This window comes from Peromyscus maniculatus, chromosome 21 (genome assembly GCF_049852395.1).
Source record: "Peromyscus maniculatus bairdii isolate BWxNUB_F1_BW_parent chromosome 21, HU_Pman_BW_mat_3.1, whole genome shotgun sequence".
In the NCBI taxonomy this organism is placed as follows: domain Eukaryota; kingdom Metazoa; phylum Chordata; class Mammalia; order Rodentia; family Cricetidae; genus Peromyscus; species Peromyscus maniculatus.
Window position 1 is genome coordinate 36865350 of NC_134872.1, and position 27914 is coordinate 36893263.

Consider the following 27914-nt stretch of genomic DNA (forward strand, 5'->3'; position numbering starts at 1 on the left):
CGGCCTGGAGCGAGCAGGGTCGCCCGGCGCTCGCTCGCTCGCTCGCCCGCTCGCTCTCTCCCTCCGCAGCCCGGCCGGGCGGCCATGGCGGCGCGACGGCGGCGGCCCACGGCTGGCGTGGGAGCCCGGGACACGCTCACGCTGCTGGCGCTGGCCTTGTGCGCCCCCGGGGTGGGCGGCGGGGCGCTCGAGTGGTACTCGGCCGTGGTGAGCATCGAGTACGTGGACCCGCAGTCGAACATGACGGTGTGGAGCGAGTCCGAGAGCGGCCGCTTCGGCGATAGCTCGCCCCGGGAGAACAAGCAGGGCCTGGTGGGCGTCCCGCGCGCCGAGGGGGACGAGGAGGGCTGCGCGCCCGACACGCGCTTCGTGGCGCCCGGCAGCCTGGGCGCGGCGCCCTGGGTCGCGCTGGTGGCGCGCGGCCGCTGCACCTTCAAGGACAAGGTGCTGGCGGCGGCGCGGAAGAACGCCTCGGCGGTGGTGGTGTACAACCTGGAGCGCCACGGGAACGCCACCGAGCCCATGTCGCACGCGGGTGAGCCGGCCCCCGGGGGGTTAGCGGGGGTGGTGCAGGGGCGAGCCTGGTGGTTTCCCCGGGGGTGTGGAGAGGGAAGTGCGAGCCCGCACTGGATGGGAAGCTTCTCCTCGGGCGGGTGAGAAGGCAGGGGAGTAGCGAAGAAACTCCGCAGGAGGAAGCTCCCACCACTTGCAAAAAGAAAAAAAAAAAAGACTCCAGATTCCTGATCATGGGGTCACTTAAGGTCGAGTCACCGTTTTTCCCCAAAGTTGGTTGCGTGGTGAGTGTGTGGGAGTGGAGGGTCGCATTGTCCATTCACCAACCTAGCGTGATGGCTTGGCGGCGCTCTGGTTTCTTCACTTTTGACGAGGCGTTATCTGAATGTTTCAAAACCCTGAATCGGAAAACCTAGTAGCAAGCACGACACCTGCTTGTCTCGGGCGACACATGTAGGGCGATCACACTCGCTCATTGTATTTGGTCGGTTCGGAGTTCAGATGAAATCTTTTTACTGTATTCATTGAAGGAAAGACCTTGCTCTCTCAGTCAGGAGGCCGGTCCCAAACACACCATTCCAGGGACAGCAGGTTGCATGCACTAAAGACAAGGATGAGTTTGCAAAATGCCATCCATGGGACAGAGTTCTCTCCGGGGGACCCAGAATTTGATCGTATTTCTATTGTGCTACTAAGATCACATTAGCTTTAAGGCATCACACAGTTGACTCATTCTGCATTTCCGGTGATTACCGTTTTTGTTTCTGCTGCTACTAAGTCAGACATCCCTTTCCTGTACTGTATTTGTTGTCCTGTTTTGGCATGAATGCAACACAGAATGTATAAAGACAGAAAAATGACATTGGATTTGGCCATTTTTATAGGTTGGGAATGATGGCCATTTGATGGCAAGGAAGTGACCTCCACGTACATGCAGATCAACTCTTTTTCAGGAAAGTTGACTCCGGGTTAGCAGAGAAATGGGTTCAGACCGTAGGAGCATGGTAGGGTGGAGTACGAGGAGGTAAGGAGGCTTTGAAATTTCATGGAAGTAATCGGCTAGAATGGAGAAACCCCGAAGAAGTTGGGTCTTTGAGAACACAAAGTTTGGTTGGCTGCAGACAGTGGTGGGTGAGAAAGAGTACAGATGTCCCAGTGGTGGTGGTGTTGGGTCAGCCGCAGTTAGTCTAGTGATTACAAATTGGCCTAATTCTCATTGTACACACACGCCCTGTTTCCAGAAGACTCAGGAAAGATCCTAGCATTACAGATGTAGCCCACATACAGCGTTCCCAAGTTCAATTCTGTCAGTGAAAAGAGGTCTGTGCTGGACCTGATTCCATGATGTGTGTGCATTTTTGGATGCCTACACATCTTAATGTAGACTTTTTCTTTCAAATGGCAGGCTCATCACCCTACAATTTTCTAACTCTACCCTACTGCATTTTTTGATAATGACATTAGCATCCTCCCAAGCAGACAACACTTGTTCTAACCATGGCTCAGCAACCTTTCTTGTTTATATTGTTGACATATAATTTTTCTGGACTCAGAAAAACACCTCAGCGATGTTAATTAGAATCATTGGTGGAAGGACACTTCTGTTCTCATTATCTGCCTCCTTTCTAAGCCTTCCGAGCATGATAATAATTATGATTTTTTTAAAGGGAGGATTAGCACCTTTTGAAAAATGTGATGCAGTGAGTGACTGAATCTTCCTGAGGGCCCTTTGAGGTAGATCCCTTACTCCTCTGTCGAGTAAGGAAACATACTCAAAAGCATTTTAATACAAGTCCAGATTGCTTGGTGACCTATAGGATATCTAGCTGCATTCCTGTCTTCCCACATTCTAGATGCCTTCTGCACAGTTGAACCACTGACCTAAAGGAATATGAATTGTAGTAGTGTAGTTAACAAGGAGGGAAAGCTGGAAACAAATGTAGACCCTTGGGCTGTAGAGACTGCAGAGGTAGAAAGGTTGACTCACAGAATGGAGCCCATGTGAGTACCAGGGATGGCAGTGGCAGCACTTTGAGAATAGAGTTAAGAAGATGGGGTTGGGCGGTGGTGACACACATCTTTAATCCCAGCACTCTGGAGGCAGAGGCAAGCAGGTCTCTGAGTTGGAGGCCAGCCTGATCTATGGAGGGAGTTCCAAGACATCTGGGTCTACACAGAGAAACCCTGTCTCAAAAAACAAACAAAAAGAAGATGGGAGAAGCCAACTTTGACAGACGATATTTAAACTTGAGCTGAATATTTATTTAGAACCACTGAGGCTGTGTACACTTAGGTTGGTTTCCTCTGTTTAGTCAGAATGTAGCTGAAGCCAGGAAAATCCACTGATTCCACTTTTCTTAGTGCTGATGTGTAACAGTAGATTTCTATAAACAGGTAGAAGTGTGCTTCAGAAACTGAATACTGATCATCTTCCTAAGTTGTGGGGAGAATTGCTCCCCAGTTTTTCTAAAACCTATTTTTCCTCTCACTGGAATCTGGCTTTAGATAACTTAAAATTTAATCATTACTGAAACTGAGGATTTTAAAAGAATCATTGCCTTGCCGGGCGTGGTGGCGCACGCCTTTAATCCCAGCACTTGGGAGGCAGAGCCAGGCGGATCTCTGTGAGTTCGAGGCCAGCCTGGACTACCAAGTGAGCTCCAGGAAAGGCGCAAAGCTACACAGAGAAACCCTGTCTCGAAAAACCAAAAAAAAAAAAAAAAGAATCATTGCCTTAAGATCACACTCTCTCAGAACAGCAGTAAGGACTTAGAGCTGTGCTAATATTCTGTTTTTAGCAGACTTAAGTTTGCCAGCTGCTTTGGACCAAGTATTGTACTCAATTGGAGTTGGAAATGCCTAAGATGAATGGCTGCCTATGGAGGGTTTATGGTCTGTCAGTAGTGATAAGCATAACTTTCCAGGCTATGCTTAGAAAGCCTAAAGGATGCTGAAGGTTGTAGAAATTATCTTGACCAAGATAGGTAAAAATAGATAACAGTCAAATCGTTAAGGTCTTGGTGTTGACCTTACTGTAGATATTGTAGCTTAAGTAACATGCACCTCTAGCTGAAATTTTGGCACAGCCTTTTAAGAACAGCATTTTACATCCTTAAATGTTACTTACTAAGTGCGAAACAATTGGCAAAGGGCAGGAAAAGGGATCAAATTGAAATAAAACAAGGAGGATTTCAGAGATAGAGAAGAAATACCCCACTTAGCCAGCCAATTAATCTGTTTACCTGAATGTTTCTGCAGACATTTAGAAAAAGCTTGCAGTGGTGATGCTACATTACAAACTTTAAAGATAATTCAAGTCTTTTAAGATACATGAAAATGGGCACAAGCCTTTAATCCCAACACTCGTGAGGCAGAGCCAGGCAGATCTCTGTGAGTTCGAGGTCAGCATGGTCTACAGAGGGAGATCTAGGACAGGCACCAAAACTACACAGAAAAACCCTGTCTTGAAAAACCAAAAAACAAACAAACAACAACAAAAAAGATTCCTAAAATGGCCACAATATTGTAATGATGGGATCCATTAAGACTTTTAATTAAAATTTCACTGTGACTAGTTCTAAGAACCTAGTCTTGGAAAAAATGAAAAGAAATACCCAACTTTAGAGAAGCTATATATTAGGTATTCATTTTGTACCGGCAGTGCATGTTAAATGGTCTTTTATGCATAGTCAGTTATTGATTATCTGTAAAACTGTGCTCTCAACTGATCTACAACTTTAATTTGAATTTAAAATGTATCTTGGTGCTCTAAGGAGCCAGAAGTGGCACCCTAATAGCCTCATAGAGGATGGGGCCAACTAGGACAGTTCCCCGGAAAGACTGACTTGATGGGCAGGTTCAGGACATTAGGGAGTTATGTATGTGGTAGGTGGGCTATAGGACTTCCATGTAGCAGGAGTAATGTTGCAAAAGGCTGAAAGGTCTGAAGTGAACTAACACGGAAAAGCTGCAGGAGTTCTCAGTAAGTGTTCAGTAGTAGTTTCAACAAATCCGTTTTCGGGGGAGAGGGTAGTGGTGGTGGAGTTTGTGTTGTTTTGTGTTTGTATGTTTACTTGTGACGGGGTCTTGCTAAGTAGCTCATGCTGGTCCTTAACTCATGATCTTCTAATTTTGGCTCTCCAAGTGCTGGGGTTATAGGCATGAATTATCATACTGGCCAATTGTATTGGTTTATTTTTATGTGTATGAGTGTTTTGTCTGCGTGTATGGAAGTGTACCACATGCATGGCTGGTGCCTATGGAGGCTGGATGAGGGCGCTGGAGCTGGAGTTACAGTGGTTTTAAGTCCTTATGGGGGTCCCGGGAATCACCGGGTCCTCTGCTAAAGAGCAGCAAGTTCTCCTAACAGCTGAGCCATCATCACTCCAGGTCTCCCCCAACCCCAATATTTTTGACTAAATCAATCATACAAAAATATTTATAATTATATAGTGCCCAATTGTGAATTGTGTTGTCCTCATTCACCCTAGCCAACCATCCAAACATTTCTATTTTGTATAACAAGACATTCCAGATTATTTCCTCTACTGTAATTCTCCTTACTAGGTAATTTCAGTTGTAGTCCTGGAAGATAAGCTAGTTTTTCCAATCCATTCATTCATGAAGAAACCTTCCACGGGCCATCCATGGTCCATGCCACAAAAACCTGATCAACTGAACAGGTAGTACTTGTCTAATCTAATGAGAAGCGACCTGTGAAGAAATCAGACAAGATGTGTGAAAGGAGGCCTCTCTGAGGCTGGAAAGATGGCTCCGTGGTTAAAAGTGAGTATTGCTTTTGCAGAGGCCCCCCAATTCAGTTCCCAGCACCCACGCTAGACGACTCCTCAGTGCCTTAATTCCAGCTCCAGAGAATCTGATTCCTTCTTCTGGCCTCCTTGGGCACCTCAGTTGTGTGTGTGTGTGTGTGTGTGTGTGTGTGTGTGTGTGTGTGTGTGTGTGTGTGTGTGTACAGCACACAATTCAATAAAATAGATAACTACAAGTAGAGCAAGAGTCGCTGTAGAACTTAAACTGAGTTTGCACTAAATCTTGGTTTGTTGAGGATTCTCCAGAGGAATATAAGTGGCCAGAATGTGTCAGTTTATTTCTAAAAAAGAAAACCTGAAAGTTTGGGAGTTTCTACTACTGTTTTCTCCACCAGAAATTCAATCTACTACTTTAAATATTTCAGTAGTTCTTATCTCCTTCAAGACAATACTGAAGTAGACTTTAGTTTCCTTGGGAGGAGAAATGGTACATTACATTCATAAGTCTTGATACTAAGTTTTGAAGTTACTCTTTAAGTGCTAATCCTTTACAACTCTGTTTAGCTTTTGCCAAGGTAGCAAGAGGAGCCCCAAAAAATTGAGAAGGAAATGGAAACCATTTTATTTTTGGCATAGGAACATTTGAAATTCTGTTACTGGTAATTTGGCCTGCTAAAAATACTATTCTGTATCTGCTACTCAACAAAGAGGTTTATGATGCTGCTGTATACAATGACATTGTGCTCAGTGTAAGATAAAAATAAAACAGAAACTGCCCTTAGGGAGCTTCCTGGCTAATGGGAAGGTGTAGAGATTACTTTGTGGGTGAGATTGGGCAAGATGACCTTTTTAATCAAGCAAGAATGATAGCAACACTAAGCCCTGGGGAAGAAAAAGAATTCCACAGCTTATTTCTTATGTTTCAAGTCTCTATGTCTCCTGTGAAGAAATTCACCTGTTTAGCTGAGATCTTTCTCTCTCTGCCAGTGTACACACAATTGTACAAAATTACTTGAGCAAATTAGCTCTTGTGGATTGGACCAGAGAGCCAGTGATTTGACAGGTAATAAAGTCTGGGGGGAATGTGATAGATGTGCTCGGCATCCCTTAGCTTGTGCACAAACTTGCTTCAGAGCTAGTACATTTTCACCCATCTGCCTTGCTGCTTGTTCATCTGCCTGCCCCAGCTCTGAGACTTGTTCTTGGCATATTGATCAGGCTGGCCTTAGGAACTCCTCTGTCCTAGCCTCCTGAGTAGCTGTGAAAAGTGAATAAGTCACAGGGTAAAAAAAGTCATCACTGAGTTTTGTCAATTTAAAATAGGTCTTGGAAGCAGTCTTGCTGATCAAACTGTTGAATAACGAACTATCCCCAGTCCAGCACACTGCCTCTATAGGCTACAGCTTTTTAAGAAATACTATGATTTCTTTCTCACTCATTAAGCTACGTGTGCGCTTTTCTCATTTTGCCTAATTTTTCATTTTCCTCTTCGTTCAACAAAAGGCCAGTTTTTAATAACTAGCCAAACTGGACTCATCCCCTTCTCGAATATAAATATTTAAAAGGTTTAGTTTCTTCTGAGTTTCTTATCTGCGTGCTATTATTTGTGCATCATGCATGTTGTGCATCAGTACCCACAGAGATTAGAAGAGGACATTGCATCTCCTTAAACTGGAGTTATATAGACAGTTGCAAGCTTCATGTGGGTGCTGAGATTTAAATCTGGGTCCTCTTGAACAAGACACAGTGTTCTTAACCACTGAGCCATATTTCTAGTCCCTCATATATGATTCTATGATCATTTTATGACCTAGAAAAATTCCTTTCCTTTGGTTTGTTAAACTTTTTCTATTCTTGAAGATAAAGTGTAAATGTGCCTCTCAGGGAAAGATTTCCCTCTACTCCAAAGAAGATTATCCCTCATAACTCTAGTTCTTTATTCTACTTGCTTATTAAATAAGTGGCAGCCCAAAGAAGAATCATTCTTAAACTAATTAACAATGACAGAAAAAAAAAAAAAGGAAGAAGAATCATTTTCAGAGAGCAGTTTGTCCAGGAATATACAGGTCTCCTCGGCAGTGAACAAAATGAGATTTGAGCCCAGGTCTGGCTCTGCAGCCACACACCCTGTGGAGAAGGTTCAAGAAATGAATACTGCCTTGGACATAACTTTCAGACCCTGAGAACCAGCATTTCCAGGTGGTGTGTAACATTGAACAACTCCCTGAAGATTTCTGAGTCCACAGCTGTAGAATGACAATATGGCAGCTTTCTGCTTTAAGTGGTATGTTCTGTAATGGAGGGTTTCCCCACACACCCCGCCTCTCATTGTCACAAAAATTGGCACCAGAAATTGTTATCAACTGGTAGTATAGAAGCCATTTGGGGTTCTGTATGAAAGCTTTTAACCACGATGGCAGAATTATACCATTGTTTCTATTTGAAATGTTCTGCAAGTTTCTTTTTCTCTTCTTTCTTTCTTTCTTTCTTTCTTTCTTTCTTTCTTTCTTTCTTTCTTTCTTTCTTTCTTTCTTTCTTTCTTTCTTTCTTTCTTTCTTTCTTTCTTTCTTTTTTTAATTAAAAAGGCTTTTAGCTTGTACCTTGTCATGGTACATGGGTTATAGCCATGTCATAGTTGTTGCTGTCTATGTTTCTGGACTGCTGACTATTTTCCTAAAGATAGTCAATACCTGCCTCTCAGTGTATTTCCCAGTGACAGCAGGGTCATTAATGAACATGCTGTAAAACCATAGTTTCCTCTAGTTAGCCTCAAACTGGTTCCAGTATCATCTTGCAGACAGAAGCCACCTTAGAAGGGTGCCCTCCTGGCACTTCAGAAACAAAGTTCCTGTGTGTCTCACCAAGATAAAATAGTCTATGTTTTGTTCTCACCAGATGAATGAACAAAATGAGAACATGATGCTCCAAGGTATGGTTGAGGAGCAGATTTATTGTAGATATGAGAGAGGACCCAGCCAGAGGCATCTGGAAGGGTCCAGACTAAACTGGGCTATGAGAGGAGAAAATGGGGAGAGCAAGGGAGGAGGAGGAGAGAAGACGAGAGGGACCAGAAGCCGAGAGGCCCGGAGAGAGCCAGGCGTCCAAGAGCACCAAAGAGGACACATAGCCAAAATACAGGAAAAGAGAAGTTGGGGAAAGGGAAGCAAATTCAGGTGCTGGAGAGGTTTGGGTAGGAGGTGAGATACGCCAACCTCTGTGACTCTGTAGCAGGTGCTTGTGAGTAGGGAGAGACTGGTGGCCAGGGTCCGCTCTGATGTGTTCAGTAGTCACCTCTGCCCGTTTTCCCGGGTTTCTTTGAGGCCTAACACATTATACTATCTATCATAGGACTTGTGTGGTGCAGAATTTCTGCTTATACCTTCTGCTCTGCAAAGTGAGATGACTCCCACTCTATCCATCCAGAAGCTACTGGCTCATCTTCGAGCCAGTCAGATAACTCCCTGGAGATGTCTAAGGATAGCATGCTGTCCACACTTTACCTGCTGCTCCTTTCTCTTGAGTGCAGACCATGCTAACAGAGCTACTGTTGGACCCTGTGCATATACTCTAATGTTAGAGCCCTGTTACTTTGATGGACATTTAGATTGTGATAGAAGGTACTTAGGGGAAAATGACAAATCAAGAAGGGGCATAAGGCCGGGCGGTGGTGGCGTACGCCTTTAATCCCAGCACTCGGGAGGCAGAGCCAGGCGGATCTCTGTGAGTTCGAGGCCAGCCTGGCCTACCAAGTGAGCTCCAGGAAAGGCGCAAAGCTACACAGAGAAACCCTGTCTCGAAAAAACCAAAAGGAAGGAAGGGAGGGAGGGAGGGAGGGAGGGAGGGAGGGAGGGAGGGAGGGAGGGAGGAAGGAAGGAAGGAAGGAAGGAAGGAAGGAAGGAAGGAAGGAAGGAAGGAAGGAAGGAAGGAAGGAAGGAAAGAGGCATAAGGAACAGACTTGTTGGAAAAGGGGGGCCACCAAACAATTGCCCTTATTTACATATGCCATCACTGTGCCACATTTCACTGTGGTAGTAGCAGTAGGCTCCTGGCTTTTCCCAAGAAAGTTGTGATTTTAAAAAAAAATATTATTTTTATGTTTATGTATTTGTGGTGTCATGAATTTTTTGCACCATATGTGAGCAATTGCCCACAGGGGCCAGAGGGCATCAGAGCCCCTTGAACACAGTTACAGTAACTGAAAGTACTACAAAAGCGGGAAGTGTTCTTTTCTGCTGAGTCGTCTCAACCAGCCCTCAAGGTGTATTGTTTAAAATGTTAAACTGAGGCTAGAGCTAGAGAAAGAACTGATTTTTGAGACACTTTACTGCAAAACTTGTTCTCATGTGGAAGAAACGATTTTTCTGTACCACTTGAAAGTGGTACCTCCAAATGATCTCAGACTTGGCAGGGCTCTTTAAAACAGAAGGCACCTAGTATCTTTGAAGACCTGATGGATCTCTAGATCTGTCTTGCAGCCAGTTCTTCATGCCTGCTTCCCACCTCTCTTTGTTACTGGGGACTGAAACTGGGGTCTCAGGCATTAGTCCATGTCATTCATATTGCGTGCAATAAACACATTTTTAGAGAAGGTAGTTGGGTTTAAATCCTGCCTCTCCTATGCTAAGCACACATTGTATCATTAAGCTGTTTCCCAGCCCCTTAAACGTTAGTCTTGTTTATCCTTTTTCACTTAGATTGGTTTAACTTCAACTTGGTTGAAAACTAACTGAAGGAGAAAATTCAGTATACTGATTTGGCATTGATAACTGGATGTTAAACTTTTTTCCTGGTCCTGGAGATAGAAATCAGCCTTGGGCCTAGTAGGTGTGCACTCACTGCTAACCCATTTCCCCAGCTCTAAACTTTTAAAGCAAGGACAGTGGTAAGTAGGACAGTAACAGTTTTCAATTAATGCCACCTTATTTTGGTTTCTGTGCTTGAAACTTTGGGAAGGGGGTAGTGAAAAAATTCATGGGTTTTCTGAAAGGAAGCTTTTTAAATTCTTGCCAGACATGGTAGTGCATATTTAAGTACTCAGAAGGCAGAGGCAGGAGGAATTTAAGATCTGCTATGAGACACTGTCTTAAAAAAGAAAAGGAAAATATTCAACATTAAAAAGAGCCTCATGCCTAATACAGCAACCACAAAATAAAAAAAATTAAAAAATGGTAGTGATCACAATAGAGTTCTCATATTCCCTAATGATTTTTTTTTCCTGGTTTTTTGAGACAGGCTTTCTCTGTGTAGCCCTTGGCTGCCCTGGAACATTCATATTCATAAGTGAAATTAACCTGTATGATTCTTTTGCTTTTTATTACCATGTTTGGTTTTTTAATACCTTTTTGTAGTGCTGGAATTTGAACACAGGGCCTTGTACATGCAAGGCAGGTGCTCTGCCATTGAGCCACATCTGCAGCTCTTGGGGTGGTTGTTTGGGGAGGGCAGAGGCACACTACAGTCTCACTGTCCAGCCAGGCTGGCCTTCACTTACTGTATAATCCAGGCTTATCTTTAAACTGAAGTCGACTATCTCCGCCTCTGGGTTAAAGGCTTTCACCACCATGCCTGGCTTAGAAAAAAGTGTAAGTAGCCTTTTAATTAGCTATGGAACAGTTTCAATACCATTAGTATTTTGTGCTTCTTAAAGGTCTAATGATTCATTTGTGAATCTAAATGGTGTCCTAGCTTTTCAGAGAATAGTTCATAGTGATTTTCCTAATTTCAGTCAGCCTGTTTTCTCTTTTGGAACCAGTTTTGGCAATTGATGTTTTACTGAATATTACTCATTTTTATTGAAGTTTTCAAATGTATTTGATGTATTGATGAACATACTCTTAATTTTATCTAACTTTTGTCTTTGTTCATTTCTTTGTTCTTTTGTGCAGGGACAGGAAAGACAGTCGTCATTATGATTAGCTACCCAAAAGGACGAGAAATTTTTGATCTGGTGCAAAAAGGAATTCCAGTAAAAATGAGCATAACAATTGGTACCCGTCATATGCAAGAATTCATCAGTGGTCAGTCTGTGGTGTTTGTGGCCATTGCCTTCATCACGATGATGATTATCTCATTAGCATGGCTGATATTCTATTATATACAGCGTTTCCTATATACTGGCTCACAGTTTGGAAGCCAGGTAGTTATGGATAACTATTCATTTTAATTTATACAGTTTGGTTCATTTTAAATAATAGCTCATAAATACATTCTAATGTACTACTTGAAGTTACATTTAATCGCACTAATTTCAGTTTGCTCATTTGAGTATTCCTCACTTTGATGAATTTTTTAATTGGAATGTATTTTTAAGTCTAGGTTACTTTTTGTACATTTGGTTCCTGCAGGTACCTGTACCCTCTTTGTCTTCTTGTGGTCAGAGGACTAGCAGAAGGGCATGTGACAGAAAGAGCATATGTAACCCTGTTCTCTAGTCTGGCATAAGGTTGAGGAGCAAAGAGGAACGGCCTGCTCTGTCTGCACTATAGTAGCTGATGAGCTGTTTGTCTGAAGGCAAGCCCTTTCTTGAGCAGAGAGGAGAGCCGGAGGCTTCCAGTGGCATACTCAGTCCTAATGCACAGTAGAGACTTCCTGGTCTGATAACTAGACAGGGCTCTTCTCTTAGGGACTATTGATGGAGAGTGAATTGGTACCTTCTTCCTGGGCTTCATTTTCTTGCCAGTGTTTAAGTGTAGGAATTGTTTTCTGGAAGTTGAAAGTGTGGCCAAGTGTCAGCACATGTTTAGAGTGCTAGGAGTTTCTGAGTTCCATTCCAACATCACAGAAGTGGTGGTGGTGGGGGTGTGTGTGTGTTCTTTCTCAGATACAGAATTCAAAGCAACTATTCCTGGGCTGGGGATGCAGCCCTGTGGTGTAGGGTACTTGTTTAGCATGTGTGAGGCCCTAGACTTCATTGCAAATAAGCAAGAAAGTACACAGATACAGTCTTAGCTGGGCATGGCAGCTCGTGCCTATAACCTTGGTATTCGGAAAACGGAGGCAGAAGGGTGCTGTGATCTTAAGGCCAATCGGGACTTGAAAGAAAGAGAGAGAGAAAAAAAAAGCTTACCAAGTAGCTTATAAGTTATATGATTCTTTTATATATTAAAAGTTTTTTTCTAAGTTATTTTCATAGTAATCATTTAACTTTGTTTTACTAATGAAAACTTTTTTGTTTTGTTTACATTGTACTTTACGGGTTATTTTTTAAAGACTATTTTAATAATACTGTTTTTCTCCCCAAGAATCATAGAAAGGAAACTAAGAAAGTTATTGGCCAGCTTCCACTACATACTGTAAAGCATGGAGAGAAGGTAATAATACTTCGATTATGCTTTGTTTGGGTCCAGACAGGAGGATGTTTATGTGTTTGGGAAGTCTTTTCTTTCCAGTCCACTGTTGAGCAGTAACAAGCATGTGAGCTTTGTTAAGCCTTCATATGTCTGTTCTAATAGTTTAAAGAAAGGCTGGCAGAGATGGAATGAATGAAGAGGCCGTTTATAGCAGTCATTAGTCACATGGCTGTTTAAATGTAAATGAATTACAATTACCATCCAGGTCTGTGGCTCAAGAGTAGAGTCCTGAATTGACCCCAGCACCTGACCTCCCAAAAAGATTAAATGAATTACATTGAATTTAAAGATAGTTCCTACATTGTATGTACTCAGTGACAACAATGTGCCAATATTCCTGTCACTGAAAGTTCCATTGGGCCAAAGTAAATGACGATAAAGATGCTGTGCACTTAAAACTATGGACCTGGGATGCTATGAATTCATTCTGTTGAATCTGAGACTATGTTCACATTCTCTCAAAGCCCCTCGGTTACAGGGAGAATACTGAACATTTGTAGAGGAGAGAAAGCATATTTTTTAAACTATACTTTTAAAAGGGAACCTTTCTGACATGCTCAGTCAGAGATTTAAAGCATTTAGGGAACAGTGCAAACAAAACCTTACTCCAGAGGCACTGACTCCTCAAGGATACACCCTTAGAAGGGAACTTTGCTAATGTGTAACATTTGGTCTTATAGTGGGCCATCCTCTGCAGTGACATGTTGCCTTATAGCTGTGGGCTGAAGCAGTTCCTTGGATGCTGATTTTATCTCATTAAGCTTTGAGACTCAATCTGTTTCACCTTCCATTCTTCCCTTCCCTTCACGAAAGAAAGACTATAAGAAACTACTTACATCTCTTCCTCTGCCCTACTTAAAGGACTTTTCTTAAAAGACATTAAATTATAGACCTTTTGAGTTTTAAAAATTGAAATCTGTTATCAATGGCTTCTGTGGTATATTTAGGATTAAGATATGCTCAGGATTGTATGGGTGGGTCAGTCCTTCCCCCAATAACTTTTACACTGTAGTATAGTGGAATTTTAATAGTTGGTGCAAAGTACTGATTTCTTATCCCGCAAATCACCAGGAGACTTTCCATTTAATAACTAGGCATACAGAGTATGTGTAGAGTTTTTCATGGATATTAATAGGAAATTCTTCTGATTTATAAATTAGATGCTAATCTAGAGAATTGATTTCTAAAAATGTATTCTTCAATTCCTTTTCAGGAAGGAAATCAGGACTTTGTACAAACTTAAAATTCTACTGTACCTGCTGCATGTTTTTTTTTTCCCCTCCTTAGCAAAAAATTTCATTGCTTACATGTGAGAAGACAGATTCACATGTATCAGTTACTGAACCAAGCCCTTGAGAATACAAGTAAATTGATACTATTCTCTTCCTATACCCAGCATTTGTTAAAGTATGATACTAGGAACTTGTTTTAAAATTGTCATAATAATTTTTTAAAAGGTCTCTAAATGGTTTGTGAAGTGTGTACCTGGATATGGAAGCATTTTTACATTGTGAACTTCCACAGGAAAATGAATTTTTGCAGTCTGCATCTTATCCAATTCTGGAGACAAGTGATTATATTTTTTAATTTTTCTTTTCTTGTGGATTTATTTATAATAATGTATAAGCTTGTAAATTATTAAAGAATTTTAAAATGGTTTCCTGCACAACATGAAATATAAGTGAAATTATTTTGTTACAACATAGAATTTAAGGGGCTGGAGAGATGGCTCAGTAGTCAAGAGAGTTAACTTGTCTTGCGGAGAACCTGGCTTTGGTTTCCAGCACCCATGTCAGCCCATAACTACCTGTAACTGCAGTTCCAGGGCATCCAGTGCTTTTGGCCTCTGAGGCTTCATACGTACATGGTGTGATCCAGTGCTTCTGGCCTCTGAGGCTTTACGCATGCACATGGTGTACATAAACTCATACAAGGACACTACTTATATAAAAATAGTAAAAAAATCTTTTTATAAAATACCACAACATAAAATTTAAAAAGGCTGTTAAAGTTCATTTTAATAGTCTTTGATAACGCTATGTACATACTAAATCAGGTTTTTACTGCTTCCTTGTTAATTACTACACCTGGCTAAGGGTATGTTTAAATAACAACTCAAGGATAGTGTGGCTGTTTTTCATAATGTGAAGCTGCCAAAATTGCAGCCTCAGAAGCAAATACTGCTTGAGTTCCTAAATCCCTGCCTCAGAATCTCAGCTTTTCCTGGCTACACTGACCCCAACTAACTCACAGAAAGAGTCCATGGCCTATAGATTCTTGATGGAGAAATATTGCCAACTCTCCCACCCTACAACCAACAATTTTTGTTTTTTATACATTTATTCATTTGTTAGGCAAAAGTGGCGACTTGTTATAATGGAGGGGTTAACACTAATGAAGTAAAATTTCAGATATGTAGCCATTTGTACTTTCTTCAAGTTGTAACTGTTCTTTAAGAGAGATACAAATTTCTTTTAAATAATTCTAGAAGATAAATAATGTCTTTGAATATTCAAGTATTATACTTGAAAATATTTTGTTTAACCATAATAGCAAGCCAGACTGGAGTGCAGCTAACTTCGTAGAGTGTTTCCTGGCATTGATGAAGTCCTGAGTTTGATCTCCAGCTCCATACAAACTTGGCCTGGTGGTTCACTACTATAATCTGTACTTTTGGAAGATGAAGGCAGGGGCATCAGAAATCAAGGTCACTATTGGCTATACAGTGAACCTGAGGCCAACCTGAAAACAAGAGACCTTGTCTCGGGCTGGAGAGAGATGGCTCAGAGGTTAAGAGCACTGACTGTTCTTCCAGAGGTCCTGAGTTCAATTCCCAGCAGCCACATGGTAGCTCACAACCATCTGTAATGAGATCTGGCACCCTCTTCTTGCATGCAGGCATACAGGCAGACAGAACATTGTATACATAAAAAATAAATAAATCTTTAAAAAAAGAGAGAGAGAGAGACCTTGTCTCAAAAAATGTGTGTATGATTTGCATTTCTATAGCCCTCAATTGTCTGTATTTCTTCAAATACTAACATACTATTTAAAACACTGCTAATGTTTGACTAGGCAGACAATGAATTTTTTTTCTTTTCATTTAGATTCTTTATATAACTGCTTGAAGTTATATACTTCTATATATATAGTTATATATTACTACGAAGTAAATGCCAAGTATGATTATCTGTGTTTTTAGATCAGGTTGTTCCAGCATAGAGTAGAATCCATTGTTTTAGTCAATTTTCTTTTTTTTCTAACTTCTTATTATATGTGTAATGTGTGTGTGTAACTCTCTCTTTGCAGGGAATTGATATTGATGCTGAGAATTGTGCAGTGTGTATTGAAAACTTTAAAGTAAAGGATGTTATCAGAATCCTGCCATGCAAGTATGAATAAGTTTTTCCTACTAAGATACTAAAAATGACTTGTTTCAGTTTTCTGACAAAAGAGTTCCATGCTTTTTCTGATAGGAAGATCTTGTGATCTTTGATTAGCTCATCTTTCATATTGTCTTCAAGACTCCTTAAAATTACTCTGCTTGAGAGACTTCTAGGTGAACACTAAAATCCATTATGTCTTTGTTTTAGATTGGCTTTCAGTCTTCCCAGGGCTTGTTTAGACTCCATTAGACACCTAGTGAAGCAGAACACATGCTTGATTAAAGGAGGAAAGATGAAGGACCCAGGGCCTTCAGTGACCTGAAAGCAGACAGTGGTTTGCTATTATTTATCCCCTGAGTGTGGGTTCCTTTTGAAGCTGTGAAAAATGAGTATTCCTCCCTTTACTCAGGTTCAGTAGCACAGGTGCAGTTTTAACCCTGGGAAGTTGCCATTTCTTTTTTAACAACCTGCTACTGTAATTGACTTTTTTAAAGAACTGCTAATCAGCAGAAGAGTTTGTTGTATGTGTGAAAATTAGATTTTTCCAAGTCTGATAAATTTCAATTATACTTGACATAATTTAGAATCAAGTTACAAGTTATTGTATTTGCTTTTTTTTTTTTTTTTTTTTTTACAAAATACTTTACTATGTATATAGTACTTTTTTGTAGATTAAGTTCTTGATACCTCTGTTGAGGAAATAAAAAAAATGAGTATCAAAATAATAAGAGTTCACTGAGAAAAGTGAACTGGCTAAAATCTGTCAGCATTTACCTAAGGTCAGCACAGTAGATACTTAATGAATTGAGGTCAGTATGTGATGGTCGTGTTCTGCAGAAAAGCATTGAAAGTCCAGTTTTAGGCTGGGTTTAGAGCAGGTCTTTCCCCTTTCAGCATGGTGCTCAGGAGAGGCAGTAGGTATGTGCTGATGACTGCACTCGGCTTGTACTTGACCTCTGCAGATATGCTGTGGTGTGCACATTATTGGGATTTTTATTTTGGTCGTTTATTCTCCTGAGCAATATGTTAAACATCCCCCAACAAAACTAGAAGTTTCTTGTTTTTTGAAAAATTCTTCTGGGTCAGTCAGTATTAATTTGAGGTTGAATGATAAGCTGGACTAGACTGATACATAATTAAGAATTGCTAATTTTAGTGGCACTGCAGCTTTTGTTTAATAGAAAAAGTCTTCAAAAGACTAATAATAGAGGCAGAGGCAGTTGGATCTCTGTAGGCTTGAGGCCCAGCCTGGTCTACAAAGCAAGTTCCAAGACAGCCAGGGCTACACAGAGAAACCCTGTCTCCAAAAAAAAAAAAAAAAAAAAAAAGAAAAGAAAAGAAAGAAAGAAAAAAAAAGAGTAATAATAATGAACAGTTGCTAAGTATATACTTGTTGTAGACACTGCAAAGAGCTCATGGTGTAGGTGCAGAGATTAGGGGAGACAGAGCTCCTTGTGGTCATGCTTTTTAGTCACAGCTACTGCTTGAGCCTAATCTGTCTGGCTTCAAAGCCTCTAATTAACTTCACACATAATATGGGAAGGGCAGGAAACTAAGATAAACCAACAAGAAAGGAACGTGTATGTGTCTTCCTGGTAGCAACAGATGTTTATTAAAGAAGGGTTCATAAAGGTACACAAGAGGAAACAACTTCTTCGTGCCGCTCGTCGGCATTGTCACGTATTTCCACTTGAGTCATTTATAGACTTGAAGATATGCTCAGTTTAGGATTAGTTTATTAGTTAGTAGTAAGAGCTTATTTATGGGCTTTACTAGCCTAAGTGGTTTATAAGTGTCCTACTAAGACACATAAACATGCTTGGGCACTGTAGCACATAACTGTAATCCTAGTATTTGGGAGGCAGAGGTACAAGGATTCTAAATCCAAGGTAATCCTGGACTGCATAGCACATTCTAGGCTAGCTTGAATGACATAGCAAGAGTCTATCTCAAAAAAAATAAAATAGTACACACAAAAAAATTTATAACCTGGTATGTGGTAGAAATTGATCCATCCTATTTTGTGGAATGAAGAGAAGCTTTCACTTTTTAAAAACATTTCACTATTAAGTCCTGTGGGAGCCCGTTCTGGGGTTCCTCGTGGCTTTACCCAGCAGGTCCAAATAGAGGATGATCAGGACCACGGGCCTGAGTGCAGGTGTCTGAGATGGTCTGCACTTGGCTGTGCTGGGGGAGGAGGTCTTTTGCTCCACCCCTTGGCGTCTCTATAAAAACCCTGGACCAGAGACAGTCGGGGCCCGTTGGAATAGGTTCCAGGCCCTCTCGAGGCTATCCTTTATTTTCTATCTGTTTATCTCCGCAAGATTCTCCACTATAAATCCTTCTATCTAATATTTCCTGCTGCTCGCACTCAAGAAAACTCTGGGAAGCTGTGGGGGTGGTGGGTAAACGCCCCACAAAGTCCAAAATCTATTTAAGTAGAAAATAGAAAAGTGATTAGACTATAATGTTAGTGTACTGTTGTCTAACTTTTAATAGAGAGATATGTTGGTAAAATGCATTATTTCCTTTATAAGATACGGAAGCATTTATTTTAAGACATTAATACATACTTAATTTTTTTAGGCATATTTTTCATAGAATATGCATTGACCCATGGCTTTTGGATCACCGAACGTGTCCAATGTGTAAACTTGATGTCATCAAAGCCCTGGGATATTGGGTTTGTTACGTTTTTGTTTATATTCAATCTCTGCCCCAGTTCTTCCTGAGTATCTCACTTTTATTATGACTAGAGACAAGAGGAACAGACAGAATGCTCCTTCTGATATGCTTGCTGTTATCTAAAGAAGTTTTCTGTACTAAAAATGAATTTATAGAGTAACCCACTAAAATCAGTGAACTGAGTTTGACAGAAAAAGATGCTAGCATGTGTCCCCAGTTTTTAACTACTTAGAGCAGTATAGTTCTGTATACTATAGTATTGTGTGTGTGTGTGTACACGTGTATACATGTATGCGTGTGTGTGTGCACATGCATGTGTATGTTTGGTTTATGTAAACCAATACATAGAATGTATGAAACAGAAGAGCATTCTACATTTTCTTCCTTGAGAGACACATTTTACACATACTATACCCAACAGTTTTTGACATCTGTTTTCACTGTTGCTGGGTTTCACAGTTCATTGGTACAGGATAAACTTGTTCTACATTAAGTTTTGCCCCTTATTTTGTGATGGACAAGGATCTTCCTGGAGATACAAGGGTAAATTGAAAGAGATTATAACAATAGCTAGCCACATGCTTGCTCCAAGCCTTAAACACATGATTACATTTTATCTTCACAGTCTCTATATGAAGCACTCTTATTATCCCTACTCTATTAATTAGAAACTTAAGCTTAGAGTCGCTGACTTTTCATATAAGGTCTCACAGCTAATTGGTAAGGAACTGGCTTTCAAACATAAGTTATTTCTTCCCTACTTAGAAAAGATATGGGAGAGCTCTTTTTAAGTTTTTTGGGTATTTTTGTTGTTGTTTTTTAGATCTCCATATGATCTATTATGACTCAAAATACTACTGATTAAAGTATTTTAGATAAATATTTGAAGTGATTAGAAATGTAGCTCAGAGTGCTTACATACCTTGCATTGAAGCCTCAGATTCAGTTCCCCACAGCACATAAACTGGATGAACATTTATGCAACTTTAATGGTGTCACTAACAAACTGCCCATGGAACAAGACTGGCTTCATAGGCTGCAGGTGTGACATCATCTTCTAGCTTGGTATGTCTTCAGCAGATACTAAGAGATCTCTTGCTGCTGACATGCCCTGTAGAGTGTTTCACATAGTGGTCCAGGATGCCCTTATGATAGTTCCTCAGGGAGAAAAGGTTGGTACCCAGCTGTGCCTTACCCTGCTTTGTCCTGAAATGTGTCTTTCTTACAGAATACCTAAACTTCCTTCAATCCCTTTGGCCTGGGATAGCATTCCTCCCTAATGAGTTTGGTTTGTGCTCTCTATTATAGAAACCACAGTTCAGCAAGAAGCTGAGCCTGATGGTTCAGAATCTTAAAAGAGAAAACACAGAACTTGATGGATTGTTTTCTTGAAAAAAGTCTTGAACTCCCTTAGGTGTACTCCAAAGCTTGTGCTAAGTTGTTGTCTTTTTGAGTGAACCAGCTTTTCATCTCTTGACGTTTATGTGAGACTGATTTCTGTTCTTAGCTAAGCCAAAGACTTGCACCCTCATACATTTTGTTTAGAAATTGTAAGTCCACATATACTCATGTATTAGAAATCAGTTTTCATTTTATATGAAGTTGGATTATTTTCTTGGAGTGTTTATTTCAGGAAGCTAGACTATAGAGAACCAGAGTGTATGACTTACTTTGTGAAGGATGGAAAGTTATTGTAACTTCAAAGCTAAGGATTTGTGTGTCTTTGATGTTTCAATTTTTAGAGGTTTCTGTTCCCTTATAACCACTCGAGTCCCAGTGACCCTTTACACAGCCTTTAAAGGCAGTCCTTTGGTTTGAAGCTGTGTCCACCACATTCATTGGGCAAACAATGCTGTCTAAGATGTTAAGCTGAACTTGGCTCAGAGATAAATAAGGTACAGCTCCTTTGCTAGATAAAGACTCTTGAGAATTTCTCTTTCAGGCCAAATGGAGCCAGTACATATCCAGAGATACAGGGAACATGGTAAATGCCGTCTGGATCAGAAAAGAAAGATCTTATACTGCCTGTTAGATGTGGAAAGATGGAGAGAGTATATTTTAGTGGGACTGATGGGGGCTTTGACTGTCACCTCAGTGTCTAATAGGTGGCTGGTATGTGCACAGGGATATGAACTATCAGGTTAGAGATTTGTGAAGAGTTGAGTTTGGCAGGTATTTAGAGAAACCAGTTGGGATGGGGCTGAACAGGAGTTGGCATTGTGACATTACAACAACAGGAATGTTTGCTTGATGTGTTATGAGTTGGTGTCGTGAAAGAGCGGTTTGAGTGTCTAGGATGCCAAGTTACTGATGAGGGAGGAGGGGGTGGCTTTAAAATGCACATAGAGCAGACAAAAGATGTCTGAGAACCCACGGAGGTCGAGTGCCTGTGACTCCCCTGCTCACAAGCCTGCCAGCTGTCATTCACTTTCCAGCAGTTTCATCTGCCCACGTGCAGCTTTAGCTCTTTGATTAACCAAGAAGAATGTCTGAAACACCCACCCACTCATGTTGAGGCTTAATGTAGTGGTGCTAAAGGAGTCTCTGGCCCTCCTTTCATTATCTTCCTTCAAAGCAACAAAGAGGGGAGGGAGGGAAGTTGGAGATATAGCAAAGCTGAGAAACTATATATAAGGAAGAAGTCAGGGCTGATTTTAAAACAAAAATATGAAGCCTTTAGCTGTTCAGAAGCTGTCTGTCTCTGACACCCCAGGGCTGTGCTGAGTCTGGGGGCTGTCATTAGGGCACCTGGCTGCCTCCTGAGGGAACAGCAGTGAGGCTGCACAAGTTCACACTCTACAAGAAGACGCTTTCAGGAAAGAGCCACTTTGTGACTAAATAGTTTAAAAGGTGGGACACAACTTGCATGAGACTGACTATCTTTAGAGGAAAACAACCAAGCTTGGTACGTCTTAGCAAGCTGCCTATTGCTAAGTAACCCTTTTATCATGACACTGGCTGAGGAGGTGGTGTGCTTCCCACCAGATAACCTGAGAGTCAAGGATGTCTCGTGTTAACTTACTAGCACATGACCCCACAGTGTGCTCATGTCACTGAGAAAGCCATTGCCTTTTGTCTACCTCTCAAGGGGGACCCTGAGGATCCACAGGAGTTACCCATTCCAGAAGCTGCTCCGGGAAGTGTTTCTGTTGGGAATCTGAGTGTGACATCCCACGATGAGGACAGGAGTGCTGAAAGCAACCTTCCATCATCTTCCTCAAGTGAGTCTGGGCCACACCGCCCCTGCTTTAAAGAAGATGCCGGGGAAGACACCGCATTGCTAGGTATGTGGCTGCAGTTGTAACACCATGATGTTACCAGTGGTGGAGTAGAATGGAAAAGAGAAAAATATAAAAGCATAAATGAAAACTACAGTCCCACACTTAGAGATACCATTTTAACCTTTTGATAAATACATTCTCAAGAACAGAGAAATATGTAAATGTTTGGTAAGCTGTTCTTATAATGTATAATGTTCTTTCTGTATCATTGCTAGATAAATTTGTGTGTGTGTGTGTATAAAAGACTATCTTGTATTTAAGTTTTTCTTCTGAATTAATTGCTCAATTCATCTCTACTTTTTTGTGTTTGGTTTGGTTTTCTGTGCTCTCATTCTATGGTATAGTTAGCACAGCTCATAGTCTTCTTGCCTCTGCTTCTCAACCCACCTAATTTTTTCATACTACTTCTTAGTTCAAGCTCTGTCATAGTTACTTTTCTAATGCCATGACAGAACACCATGACCAAGGCAACTAAAATGTTTATTGGGGTTCACTCTTGCTGAAGGTTAGACTCCATGACCATGATGGTGGGGAGCATGGCAGCAGGCAGGCATGCACTGGAGCAGTGGCTGAGAGCTCGCATCTCATCCACAAGTTCAAGGCAGAGAGGGAAAAAAAATGGGCTTGGTGTGGAGGTTTCAAACCTCAAAGCCCCACCCCCAGAGACCACCTCCAACAAGGCTAGACCACTGTTGCCTCCCAGACAGACAGCTCCACCAGCTGGGGACCAGGTGTTCAGATGTATGCTCCTATGCGGCATTCTCATTCAAACACCACGGACTCGTTAGAAAAGAAGCTTTTTTTGTATTGCATGGTGTCACTCAAACCTGCAGCTTTGGGCTTAGCCCTTTCTTACAACTTTTTAGAATTTAATTATGAAAATATACAACCTCTGTCATATATTATTATATTGTTATCTTCTCCCTCAGTTTCTTTATTTCTTCTTAGTGTTAGGGATGGAACTCGGGGTTTGGGGAATACTGAGCACAAACTCTGGCACTCAGCCATCTTCCAGTGCCTAATTTCTGTATCTTTCAGTTTCTTTATAATTTTTTTGTCTTCTAGCATCTCCTTAGGCCTTTTATGACATGCTAAATAGGAAAATCTTTCTTCTTGGGGTTGGCTATAGAATTATGACTTGTATTTTGCTAATATTTGTGGGGTTTTTTTTTTTTCTTCAAATTCTTTTTTGAAACAGCATCTTATGTAGACCAGGGTAGCCTCAAACTCTCTAGATAGCTGAGGATGACTTTGAACTTCTGATTTATCTGACCACCACCTCCCAAATGCTAAGATTATAGGCATGCGTTACCACCATGATTTTATGCAGTGCTTGGGAGCAAACCCAGGGTTGTGTGCATGCTAAGCAAGCACTCTACCAACTGAGCTACATCCCCATTTTTACACCCTTTTAATTAATTTATTCATTGATTTATTGGGGTACCCAGGTGTGCTATTACTCAAGTATAGAAGTCAGAGGATAACTTTTGAGTAGTCAGTTCTCTCCTCCTACCATGGGTCTCGGGGATCAAACTCAGGTTGTCAGGCTTGGCAGAAAGTACCTCTGAACCATCTTACTGGCCCCTCTGCATTCTTTAAAGATTAATTATGAAATTATTTTGAGCCTGGTGTGATAATGGTGTGATGTCTTTATTCCCAGCACTTGAGAGGCAGAGGCATGTGGATCTTTGTGAGTGTGAGGCCAGCCTGGTCTATATAGGGAGTTCCAGGCCAGCTAGGACTCTGTGAGACCCTGTCTCCAAACAAAAGAGGGTGTAGTGGTGGCTCCATAGTTAAGAGCACTGGCTGCTCTTCCAGAAGACCTGAAATCCATTACCAGCACTCACATGATGGCTCACAACCATCTGTAACTCCAGTTCCTGGAAATCCCATACCCTGTTTGGCCTCTACAGGCACCAGACATGCATGTTTTATTGTGTGCGGATATATGTGTATTGGGAGGGTGGACTGCACATGTGTGTGCAGGTGAAAGTGCAGTTGTGCACACTGTTGTGCAGGCCAGAGGTCACCCTCAGGTATCATTCTTCAGGGCATTATCCACTTCCTTTTTGAGACAAGGTCTCCCACTGGCCTGGGACTTGCCTGCTAAGCTAGGCTGGCTGACTGGAGAGCCTCAGGAATCCATCATCCCCCTCTACTTTTTCTAGTGCTGGGATTACAAGCACACACTACTACGTGCAACTTTTTTTTATGACTCTTCTAGGGATTGGACTTAGGTAGTAAGCACTTAGGAGCTGAACTATTTTCCAAGCTCCGATATCTTAAGTTCTAAACCAGTGCTAGAGGAGAGAGGAAAAGGAATGCTTTGGAGAGTGGGGAGCACTAGGGAGTGGATTTCACAGGACCATAATTATAGCTGGGGCTTGGTCGCACCATTTCTCTGGCCAACACTGAACTGACCACGTTACAAAGCAGTATATTTGGCATAGTAAGGAATTTTGCTTTTAGGAATCCTGTTGAGACAGAGTTCATACTACTATGATTTGGGCCACTGACTTCAGAATCCAGAAAGAAAACTAAATTCCTTTTCTCAAGAACATGGCCCCACTTGTGAGATGTGTAAAGAAAGAGGTCCTTCAAAGGTACTCGCTAGGTGATTGTTGGCTCAGGAAACACTAGAAAGCCTGTTTACCACACTGAAGGAAGGATATTTCTCTTACTGGCGTTCTTTGAAATGGGTTGTCATTTTTACATGTAAGTTTTATTTAAATGTTTCTATAATTTGTTTTTTAAAGTATTATCTCCATATGTGTAACTGAGGTTGGACAGACCTACTGACATAGGGTGGCTTCTGATGCTTTGTTGTAGGAGCCTGCAGGAATGACCTTCAGCATGAAGGAGCCGTCTGCTAGCACACAGCCTCCCTGACAGCCTCACCGACAGAGCCTTGGCTTGAACTACAGGACATTTAATTTTTTACTCTAGGGCATAGTTTGTATACTTGAAAACAGTGGATATTATTTTACTTTACCTTTCAGATTCAGATTTGATACAAAGGGCTGAGATATTTTATTCCTAAGAGGACTTTTAATTAGCCTTCATCTATTTATCTACTAAAGTATGATGTATATCATAAATTGTGTTGTGTCCGACTGTCACAGATGTGGGGGTGGTGATATTTCTGAGTACTAGACTAGCTTCTGTGGTACTGTTAAACAAAATTCTGTTTCTAAGTTAAAGTAGAATTGTGTAATAGAATTTAGTAATTGATCAAATGGACATTCCCGGAAGCAGACTCTTTAGAACTGGTAAACTGAGAACTCTTGCCATGGGCAGTACAGTGGTGCACGCCTGTAAACCCAGCACTCAGGAGGCTGAGGCAAGAGGATTTTGAGTTCAAGCCAAAAAGAAGGGACCGAGGGGAAAGAGAAATCAACTAACTGTCTTGCACTATGTTGTCCATAGAGACTTCAAAACCAAGCATACCCTTTTCTTGTTTGGAATTGTGAAAAGAACACTAGTTGATTTTATGATTTGCATTTTTATCTTTATTGCCTATTTTCTTTTGACACTTGGAAGAAGAAAAAAATTATCTGTGTTTTTCCACACACAAAAAAAATGGCAGGAATGCCATATTGCACATTAAAAGTATTAAAATATTGATTCATTAAGAAAATCAAGTAAGCATACTGTGATATTTTTAAATGATTAGTATATTTCAGTGAACCTAATCTTTACAGTTAGAATAATTTAAATTAAAATTTTTGATTTTTGTTGTTAGACTAAAATAACATTTTCCTAATGAGATTTTAAGACAGTTCAATACTGTGACCTTTATTCGTCTTTCCTCTGCTTGATGTTCCCACAGATAAAGCCTTTGAAGGTTGTTGTCTGAGTTCTTTAGAGTGGTCAAATACTTTAATAAGAGTAGGAGTCCTTTGTTGATCCCAAACTTGTGTTGTATGTCTACTTTGTAGACAAAAATAAATGCTTAATGACAAAAAAATTTATGTAACCAATTTTATTTAGCATAATCAGTCCCAACATTCAGCACAAAATGTTTACAGAGGATAAAAAGTGTACTAATAAAAGCCAGTCTTTACCCAAAGGATACAGAAAAATATATTGATTCAAAATACTTTACACTTCAGTGATAAACTGAGTAAGTTTATTTTGTGTGTAAGGGTACTTTCCCTGTATGTGTGTCTGTGCACCGTCTGCATACCCAATACCAAAAGAGGCCAGAAGAGGGCATCGGATCTGATGAAACTGGAATTACAGAAGGTCGTGAGCCGCCTTGTGGGTACTGGGTATTGAACCTGAGTTCTCTGACCACTGAACCATCTCTCCAGCCCAAGAAAAGATGTTTAAGAAGTGTTTCTGGCTGACACCACAAGTCAGTAGAGGTCACTCACTGATCCAGTCTTTCTTGCCTTTTGCATTAATGCCCTCAGCTGGAATTACTTACAGGATAGGAGACAAACATGAGTCAGGAACATATCCAGATCTATTACTCTCCACTTCGAGGCTTGCACCGAGTAAAAGATAAGTATCTTCATAGCATTTCCTCTGCATACAGATTTAGGAATAACTTCATCAATATCATTTTCAGATTATTTTCCATTTTCTCCAGAGCAAAATTTAATTATCTTTCTTCACGAGTTCTGTTTTGATCAACTTCAGCTATTTCTTAATCTAAATGGGTGACCATTTCTTCTAGTTCCCAGTGACTTTTTGTGGTCTTTGTTTCAAAGCATTGAGCCCTACCTAGGTGTGATCCATTTCCTCCACCTGCCATCTCAGTTTGTCACTGACTGTTGAAAGATGCTCCAGTAGTGTCCTTACTGATTACGTCATCTCTGACCACAGGATCCTGGAAAGCATACTAGGAATTTAGCAGGGTATGGACCACCTGGTGGGTAAGGACAGCTAGGGTAACCACTGGGATTAGGGGGAGAGGTATCCAAATGGGTATAGACATTCTACCTGGCATGCCTGGCATGTAGGTCTTTGGTGGTCCTGTTTTTAGGTACAGTGAAAGGATGTAGAAATGGTAGGATGGAGAACACTGAAAAGATCCTTCTCTAAACACTGCAGTCATGACCTGAAGAAGCTTCAAAAGTCTGACTGTAAGTGTTTCTAATCATGTAGGTATGGGATGGTGTCTGTATCCAGCAACCATAGGTATATTGGAATATTATACATACTGCTTCCATAATAACGGGAATTGTTCTAGTAAGGTTCATTAGTTCCCTGGAACTGCCACCATTTAAAAAATGAGTCCAATACAATTTTGGGATCTTTGTATAGAGTAATAACCGACAGTTTCACATACAGATATGTCTCTTTATATATGGACACCATCTCCTACAGCTGGCCGTGGGACAGCACCATGGCACTCTACACCTCCATCTTCACAGGCAGAGCATCAGCATTCAGAGAATTGCAGAGGCTATCCCAAGCCAGCACCAAGAAAATAGAATTTTAAAGGCTAAATTTATTCTTAGAGCCATATCTAAGACATGAAAGCTGTTTTTTACAGTTTGATTCTAGCTACTCATAGTAAAATATGTGAATTTTACTGAAAGAAATGTACAACCAGATTAATATGAGCTGTTGAAGTAGAAAAATCCTATTTTGAGCACTTATTAAGAGTCTCAAAGTTGGTTTTACAAGTTTCTCACTGAACTCTGTGTGGTCAGTGCAGACAGGAAAATATTCTTTATCACATAGATTAGTGCTTTTAAGACATGCCAGGGAAAATGGTGTAATCATTCTAACAGCAGATGAAGCTGGCTTTTACAAAGGATATTGTGATAGAGCAAGGTAAATTGTTTTTAATCATTTAACCATTACTGAAGAATTTTTTAAGCAGGGTCTCATTGTTTAATCCAATCTGAGTTTGCATTCACCATCCTTCTGCCTCAGCTTTCCCACTGGTGAGATTACAAGCATGTGGACCACTTCTGA

General features: G+C 40.9%; 1 protein-coding gene, 1 non-coding gene and 1 pseudogene across 2 annotated transcripts; 2 read left to right on the forward strand and 1 right to left on the reverse strand.

Moving 5' to 3' along the window:
- Rnf149 (ring finger protein 149) lies at positions 1 to 25950 on the forward strand. The gene is made up of 7 exons (XM_006980416.4): positions 1 to 535; positions 11168 to 11418; positions 12524 to 12592; positions 15941 to 16023; positions 18604 to 18700; positions 21791 to 21986; positions 24813 to 25950. The coding sequence occupies exons 1-7, from the start codon at positions 85 to 87 to the stop codon at positions 24854 to 24856; spliced, it is 1191 nt and encodes a 396-aa protein (XP_006980478.3). The 5' UTR covers positions 1 to 84; the 3' UTR covers positions 24857 to 25950.
- Positions 3732 to 3861, forward strand: LOC121824895 (small nucleolar RNA SNORA33). Its single transcript, XR_006066901.1, has one exon. It is a non-coding gene; the product is annotated as a small nucleolar RNA SNORA33 (small nucleolar RNA).
- Positions 25951 to 27338, reverse strand: LOC121824789 (tumor susceptibility gene 101 protein pseudogene; annotated as a pseudogene).
- Positions 27339 to 27914: the final 576 nt, after the last annotated feature.